At 39.3% G+C, this 9,103-nt stretch overlaps 1 protein-coding gene across 3 annotated transcripts in view; it reads right to left on the bottom strand.

Moving 5' to 3' along the window:
• Positions 1-239: 239 nt before the first annotated feature.
• LOC128871362 (esterase B1) overlaps positions 240-9,103 on the bottom strand; it is a 43,961-nt gene continuing 35,097 nt past the window's right edge. For all 3 annotated transcript variants that reach the window (XM_054113332.1, XM_054113333.1, XM_054113334.1), the window contains 4 exons: positions 8,664-8,976; positions 2,714-3,425; positions 2,476-2,651; positions 240-963 (listed from right to left, as the gene is read on the bottom strand). In XM_054113332.1, the coding sequence (XP_053969307.1) occupies positions 514-963; positions 2,476-2,651; positions 2,714-3,425; positions 8,664-8,976 (1,651 nt within the window). In that variant the 3' untranslated portion in view covers positions 240-513. The remainder of the gene's footprint in view (positions 964-2,475; positions 2,652-2,713; positions 3,426-8,663; positions 8,977-9,103) is intronic.

Raw genomic sequence — 9,103 nt, 5'->3', positions numbered from 1 at the left:
TTAAAAGTTGGTATACTTACCTAGCTCTCGCTGAGTTGGAGCGAAACCCATCCTTCCAGGAGCAGACCGCACATGGTCAAGGGGATCCCAATACTTTCCCTTCACTTTACATGTGAGGCTCGGTATAACTATTCATTAGTTCAAATCTAACCGGCGCTTTTCAAACAAAATTGGAAATTTCCTGTAAACAGCTTGTTGGCTACACAATATTCAAGCATACTGTATTAAGTAGTAATTAATTATTTTTATTATTTTTACTAAGTGTATGTACAAAAAGGTGTTTCGACTGAATATGTATAGTTTAATTGTGAACTGCCCTAATATTATTTGGTTCGGTATTTACAAGCAAAAAGCTCCATCCCAACAAACACTTATGTATATATACTCGCATATACCTATATGCATATGACTATATAATAATTCTTTAACTGCATAATTTTTGCTCTCCAAACAAAAAAATCATTGAGGTAGACACCCGCTATGCTGCAAATATTGCCACGTATTTAAGTCATCTCACAATTTTCCCGGCGCGTAGAATTCGCTCCATATTTTCAGTTTGTCCATACCAGGTAAATCGATGAACTCAACATTCTCACCAATATTCAGGCATTTGATTTCACCCACATCACGTGTGATCGGCTCGAATATCAGATTCTCCAGCATATCACAATTCGGATCACTGTTTGCTGCAAAACTTGTCCAAATATCGACCATTGTGCGTGTCACTTCGTGTTCTTTGGAGCCATGAACCGGCCGATGTGAGAACATGGCATAGTAGAGATAACACAGATCATCACCATGGCAGGTGCCACGTACATTGCGGCCACACAAAATATTACGAACGGCATTGCCTTCACGTGAATCATAGTCGAAGCGGTAGACGTAGGTAGGAGCGGTGCTGTAGCGCTGACGTGCGAGCAATGTACGATAGATGGGTAGCCAGAAGTCGCGGTAGGAGCTCAGCTGTTGAAGTTGAAAAGGGAGTGAGTTAATATATGTATTAAAATAATGTACAGAAAAGCGTATGGTATTTGAGAACAACTTCAGAGTAAAACTAATTTTGAAGAAAATTTAATGAAACTTCACGAATTTTTTACACAACATTTACTTATTATATTTGTATCTATAAAAGGGCTCAATAAAATTTCGAGTAGTTGCAATAACCTCTACGATCCGGGTCCGTAAACGATTGCATGCCCGAATCAAATGCTCTTTACTCATATTGACCATAACGGCTGCATTTAACCTTCAGAGAAGAAATGGTGTTATGAGGATGCCTATTGGTTTCAGTCCCAAATGTTCTTCTTCTTGATTGGCGCGGTTTTGGTCGAGATTAAAAAAGCGCGCCAGTCGTTTCTTTCCCGTTCTAACCGGCGCCAGTTGGGACCACCAAGTGAAACCAAGTCATTCTCCTCCTGATCTTTCCAACCTACAGGCGGCCTTCCTCTTTATCTGCTACGAGTAACTGGTACCGAACGATATGACCCAACCAACGTATCCGCTGTATCTTTATTCGCTGCGCTATGTCTATTTCGTCGTAAAGCTCATACAGCTCATCGTTCCATCACCTAAGATACTCGCCAGCATCAACGTGCAAAGGTCCAAAAATCTTCCACAAAATATTTCTCTCAAACACTCCAATACGTTAGGACGGGGGTAATGAGAGCCTTGTAGAGTGTTAGATTTTTTCGCCGAGAGAAGACTTTACTACTCAGTCGCCTAAGTAGCACTTGTTTGCAAGTGAGATTCTACGTTGGATTTGAAGGCTGACATTGTTATCGGTGTTAATGCTCGTTCCTAAATAAACGAAGTCCTTTACAACCTCAAAATCAGAACTGTCAACAATGACGTGGGTGCTGATACGCGAGTACACCGACTATTTGTTTGATGACAGGAGGAACTTCGTTTTTGTCCTCGTTCATTACCAGACCCATTCGCTTAGGATCAACTACTCGGCCATAAGTTCGATGTTCTCAGTTCGATTGATCAGATAACTTCTTGTTGTCATGTTTACTCGAAAATAAACTGTCGTCTACGCATAACGCAGGACTTATACCGGAGACCTTCATGGACAACTCGACGGATAAGACCCTTAAAAACATTAAGCTCACTAACAAGGGCCCTCAGAGATTGCTTGCACTTGTTAAATAAATTCTGCAGATCGGACAATGTCAGAACGTTCCTTGCATTTTGCGTTTTGCAACAGATTCTGCATCGACGCCTGATGCTTCCAACTAACGAACGAATAAACGGACGTTATTAGGAAAATAAGAGATTTCTAATAGGTGTGATTTGCACATTAACTGCATCTCTCCATTTCTTGAGTTAAGTTGTAGTCTCCATGCCTTGTCTGATAAAGAGAAAAACGAAAAATAATGGGTTCGGAAAGTTATAGCCACATATATGCATGCCCTCAAATACCGTACGCGCGCTGTATATTATATAGTTTGTTGTTGTTTTTAACACTCCACTCACATCCAAAAACTGCATCATTGTCTTACGCGAGCACTCCTCATCACCGAAATAAATCTCCTTGAGCCTGAGGCCACATGTCTCAGCCTTCTGTACATCGTCATGAATGTCCGCATCTGGTGGCAAGAGATTCTTGCAATTCCGCACTTCATCGAGCGTTGCTGGACGTCGCGTAATCTCTACAAAAATACGAATGATTATTAATTTTTATATCGTAATTTGCACCTAAGGTTTTACTCACCTGGATAAAATATTAAACCTTCGAAGCTGGTGCCTCCAATTATTATTGGTATATTATTGCTCCACGACTTTTTCATTAGCTCATATGGATGTTCATTCATCACACATTGTTCCGTCCAATATGGTTCTACAGTTGGCACAAAAGCAAATGGTATCCTGTGGTGTTTCTCGTCTTTTGTCAGTACCATTGCATTGCCACGCACTAAATCGGGTCCTTTTGTGTTTAACAAAAATTCACACACCTCCTTATCTACGTCCGCTCCTTCATAGCCAAGTGCCTTGGCCAGCCGATAAGCCCATCGCCTATTTGGTTGATTCGCCCAAGGACATAATGCGCTACCAGACATCACAATTCCTTTGTGTATCAAGCCTTTTGACTGTTCGCTGAGTATACAAATGTGTGTGGAAGCACCACCGGCGCTCTCACCGAAAATGGTCACATTGTTGGTATCACCACCAAATGCTGCGATATTTTCCTTTACCCACCGCAATGCCAGTATTTGATCTTTTATGCCTGCGTTGCCCGGTATGTTTACATCGGGATCGTCTAATGACAGAAATCCAAACGGGCCGAGGCGGTAGGCGATAGTCACAAGCACGATATCTTTGGACATCAGAAAGTCCGGACTGTACATGTCACGTGAGGCTTCGCCAATCTGAAAGCCACCCCCATAAATCCAAACCATAACCGGACGAGGCTTGTCGGGATTTATCTGTGAAAAAGAAATAATAGTATGTTGGAAATAAAATAAAGCATTCGTTACATATTTGGAAGTGGTATTTGAATATGCTGTTCTCTGGGAACTGATTGAAGAAGGAAATGACAAGCAGCAAGGAATCGCTAAGACACTCAATGGCCTTTACTTTTGACAAATTCAGCTTTAATCTACAAGATAGAAGCTGAAAAGAAGGCCCATTACCTGGATATTCTTACAGCATTAATGTGAAATTTTTTTTAATTATGTATGGATGACGAACAAACGACCACTGAGTTGAGGTTGTATCATATTAACCGCTTCAAGCTGGTGATGAATTTCAACAGGTGACAGCAAGCGTAGCAGATAAATGGGAACCACAGTACCTATTATCTTGTAAGTGCACCCGCTGAGGCTTTAACTTTAGACGATCCCTGAATCATCCTCGACCCACAAGTGGCCTAGATGATTTCGCGGTCTTAAAATTCCGTGTACTCGCCCAGTAATCACTGAATTGACGTCATGCCTGCCCTTCCTGGAGCAGACCACATTTAGTCAAAGGGATCCCAATCCTCTCAATTCAGGTGAAGCTACTGCATAAAAGGTTAGGCCATATATTTTTAAGACAACAGCAAGACGCATAAAAATAATTTAGTGACTTATGTATATACAGCACATCGCATGGCGCAGAAGCATCGCCGATGACAATATGCGGTGAATCTGCTCGAAAGAAGGCGAAGACAGTCCCATCGGCCGAAACGGTTGTGGGATGGCCGATTTTTTGGGATGCGAACAGCGTTATCATCATGGTTTTTTTAGAAGGAAAATTGATGAATATCTGGGCAATACTGAAGCGAGTTATTGGACCACTTTCAAAAAAAATTGCAGTAGACACGGCTGCATTTTGCGAAAAATAAGGTGCTGTTTCACCAAGATAGTGCAAAAGCGCATCTGCCTCCCTGCGACCTGTTCGCTAACATGAAGAAATGGCTCGCTGGAAAAAAATTTAATCCAAACGAGAAAGTCATCGTCGAGACAGATGCGTATTTCGGAAAGTTCGACAAATCATATTTTTTGGGCGGTGAAAAAAATGGCCGGAGCGTTGGGAGAAGTGTATCTTTCAAAAAGGGGACTATGTTGAAAAATAACAAAAGGTTCAAAAAATGGTGTCTTCATTTCTAACACGGGTACTTATTTATATTATATAGGGTGGGCCATGTAAAATTTGCTTTTTGAATTGGCTATAAAAAAAAACTAATCAATATTTTTTCAAACTCTTTTTTTTATTTTGAAGATTAAACATTGTCATTTATAAATGAAAAATAATATTGTTCAAATAACTGCCACAACTGGCTTCACAGTAGGCCATTCGATCAACCCAATTTTTAAGCACATTTTCGATTGTTTGAGCTCCAATTTCATGAATGGCAACTTCGATTTCGTGTTTTAAAGCATCAATCGTCTCTGGATGGTTCGCATAGCATTTGTCCTTAACAGCTCCGCACAAAAAATAATCCAACGAGCTTAAATCACAGCTCCGAGGCGGCCAATTGATATCGGAATTTCGGCTGATTATTCGGTTTTCAAAAACGGTAGCCAACAGTTCGAGTGTAACTTTGGCAGTGTGACCAAACAGTGACTCGTTGTGGATGCATTTGCTTCTCTACAGAAACGTGTGGATTTTCTGACAAATCCGACAATTTTGCTTATTGACGTAGCCACCGATGTGAAAATCAGAAAAGAAGACTCACCACTTTGGAAATAGGTTTTCAATATTTCCCAATTTTGTTCAAGCCTATAGCGTCCCATTTCGTAAATGTCAAACCTTTAAGTAAATTATGAACACATTTGACATGTCCTTTGTGTTATCATTCTCAAAAAAATAGGTGGTTCAAAAAGCAAATGCTATATGGCCCACCCTGTATATATATTATGTTATCCTACAAAATTATAAAGTATGTATATATATAATTGTAAAAATAATCGGAGATATTATACAACGCCGAGGAGACCGTTGATTTATAAACTTTGACAGATGGGAATATCTAGTAAAATAACGAACCTGATAGAAAATATCTACGAGAATACTAGATCTGCAGTTTGAACGGTGAAAGAGGTATCCGGCTATGTTGAAACCTGCACTGGTGTGAAACTAGGATGTCTCTTGTCGCCATTATTATTCAATTTACACATATATATATGTATATATAAATGATTGTACTATTATTTGGGGGACTATTGTTTGAGGGCATGAATACACGTCTTCTCCTTTATGCCGACCATATTGTTCTCCAGGGGGATAACCCTAAAGCCATGCAATCCATGATTACTAACCTGGAGGGATACTGCGCTGAATAGAATATGGAAGTAAACCCACATAAATCAGAGGTGACGATCTTTAGAAGAGGTGGACGACTTTCCCAGGCAGAAAAATGGCGGTACGAAGGTGAAGAAATTAAATTGGAGGCCAAATATAAATACCTTAGTGTCATTCTCACACCCAAAATGGCATTCGGCAAGCACTTTGAAGCCAGAAATACTTCAGCAAAAGCTGGTATTAATTGCACATGGAACGATGTTTTAAGGAAGCCATTCATTTCATGAAAATCAAAATCGAAGCTGTTCCAAGCGGTATGCAGAGCGATACAAACCTACGCAGCGCAAGTTTGGGTGTATGCCTTATTCGATGAAGTAAATAAACTTCAACGTTATTTCATTAAAAGAATCCTGAAACTACCCGAGTTCACTCCGAATTATGCAATAACATTAGCAACTAATTTAGAAGATAGCCAAATGTATTCTTTAGAACTAAACATTAAGTATATTTGAAAAACCATTTATAAATACAATTACAACAGACTCCCACACAAACTAACACAAGGCATCTTAAGTAAAAATGTGTTTCGGCTTAAGCATCTGAACGACATGGGAATGGAGTTCGGTCTGAAATTTTAAGAAAACATCACCTCTACAGACTGGCACATTCGCGGTGTGCAACTTCTTATCAAAATGAAAATAAAAGATCACAACATGGCAAGGCAAAAAGCACAGTCAAGCACGACGCGAATTTATAAACATTTAGACTACTCAAAATATAAAATTAACTGCATTTCAAACTAAAATAAATAATTGGCGTGTACACTTCTGTTAGGTGTTTGGCCGAGCTCCTCCTCCTATTTGTGGTGTGCGTCTTGATGTTGTTCCACAAATTTCAAACTGCAACTACAAAATATACGATTCCCACATTAAAGAAGATATGAGACTAACTGGCACTACAACAATTTTCAGAGCAAGATGTAGTTTACTAAAGCTAAATGCAACCACATATGGAAATACCCAGAAAATATGCACCCTCTGCAATTTAAACGAGGAAGAAGAAATGCCGCACTTCTTAGGAGGATGTCCGGTACTGAAGGAGATCAAAACAAGATACGTAAACGCAGCGAAGCTAAATGAAGCGGAAGCAATAGATATACTTAATTGCCACAATTGGTAAGGACTAACTTGCTTTTATACTCATAGAGAATTTCTTATTGCAGAGCTTAATTTTTGTTAATTTTTGAGCTGTGACAGAAATTTGTTATTTCTTTCTATATTTATATATTTAAATGAATTATTGTATAAATGATTGAAATGTAAGTTGCAATATTTATAAATAAATAAAGAATTACTACTACTATTACACTTTAAAGAACTAGGTAGGTAGGTATGTAGGTAAGATGGCAAGAGTACCCCATGTACACTACAAGTAGCACTTACGTGCCGTTTTGATACTATAATGTGGACCACTACCTGTGAAAGGATTAAGGGGGCGATAAAACCGTCTACAGCCATCCAGTGCTGTTGATGTAGCGGAGGAGAGAAAAGGGATCTAGGCTGAAGAATTTCATCAAGTCATCCCCATAGGGGACGCTGAGGAATCTCAAGCGCCTAGCCGCCAGAGCCGGACATTTGCAGAGAAAGTGTTCCACAGTATCTTTCTCTGCAGGATCCCCACAGCTTCTGCAATGGGGGTTGTACGGAATTCCAAGCTTCTCCGCATGAGTGCCGATCACCCAGTGACCAGTGATCACCGCAATGAGTTTGGAAATTGAATGGCGGGGGGTTCCCATCACCTTAAGCGTTCTGTTTATATCGTATTGAGGCCACAGTGCTTTTGAAATGGCACACGATGAGACAGACCTCCATCTGTCTTGCGCTTTTGTTAGAAAGAAATTGTGTAGTTTCCCTTTAACGACGGTCAAGGGGATACCGATGTCTGAGAAGGGGGCAGCTGGATCCGGTTCTTAGAGAACTAACTATGTATATACCAAAATTTTCAACATTCAAAAAATTTCAGAATTATTAATTTTTAATTATTAGTTTTTTTTCTTATTATACTTGAATCTCCTTTCTCAGTGCAAATTGGATCACAAGTAAATTAAGTTCTTTACTACTTTAAAAGAAAAATGTCTAGTAAAATTTAACAGTGACAAAATTTAACGCTATAAACATAAATTCAAGTATGAAATATAGTCAGACAAGGCCTCAAATCTAATGCTAGCTTTTTCTACACAAACATATTTTTTTCAAAAAGTTTTTCCAATTTTTAAGCAATGGCCGTGCTTTTGAGCTAAAGCAGAAAGTAATCTCGTTTTTTCGTAGATATATCGAGCTTCGATGTTAAACCCAGGCCTTTCAGGTGGTCATAAACAGTTGAATTCGATAAATTTAACCTCTCATCAATCTCACGTGTTCTTATTCGCCGGTTTGCAACAACTTATGCCTTTATCGCGTCTTTATCAACTTGAACCGGCCTTCCAGAACGTGGTGCATCTTCGACATCAAAATTGCCGGATCGAAATTTTGCAAACCAGTTCTGGCATTGGCGTATCTTCAGCACATCTTCTCAATACACATCGCATAATTTCTTTCTGGCTTGAACAGCATTTTTATCTTTTCTATAGTAAAAAACTAACACATGACGAAAATGCTGCTTATTGCTCTCCGTATTTAAAAGGGCACCGACCAAAAAATACTGCGTAAAATCAATTGAACTTATGGACACACGAGCCTTGCTATATCAGCTGTGAAAACATATAATGACAATGCGACTTAAGTGTGAAGTTAGCTGTGAAAAAATGCAATTAAATCCTCTGTCGGGAGAAAACGGAATCACTTTCCGAACAACACAATATTTGCGTATACATATACATACTTATAAACATATTTTGCCCAAAACAAGTTTATCAATTCCCAAATGCATCAGATACTCACATTCTTTGTAAAAACATTCAGGTACAAGCAATCCTCGGATCCTTTATATTTGCGAAATAAAGCATAGGTCTGCAGTGGTTTCTCGGCGGGGCCAGTGCCATCTAGAATACCATTCCATGGTTCAGCTGGTTTCGGCGCACGAAAACGCAACTCCCCCACAGGAGGTTTGGCAAAAGGGATGCGTTCAAAACTGAAATAAGAATCACCCCAAATGGTGAGACGTTTCACGCCCTTCACTTGGCCTTTGGTGGTCTTGACCACTTCGTAAATGCTGGTTGTGTATTTACTTTGGTGATACTTGAATTCGAGAACCCTGAAAATAAAATGGAAAATAAAATGAAAAATTAAATGAACATTAAATGCAAACGTTACTGAATTATTTATAGTGATTTTATGTAAAACTCAAATGAAACCAGTCACTTTCTGGTGATAAACACGCA

The sequence above is a fragment of the Anastrepha ludens genome, chromosome 2 (assembly GCF_028408465.1).
Source record: "Anastrepha ludens isolate Willacy chromosome 2, idAnaLude1.1, whole genome shotgun sequence".
NCBI lineage: Eukaryota > Metazoa > Arthropoda > Insecta > Diptera > Tephritidae > Anastrepha > Anastrepha ludens.
The sequence above is the reverse complement of the archived record's forward strand: the minus strand, read 5'-3'. Positions and strand labels throughout refer to the sequence as shown.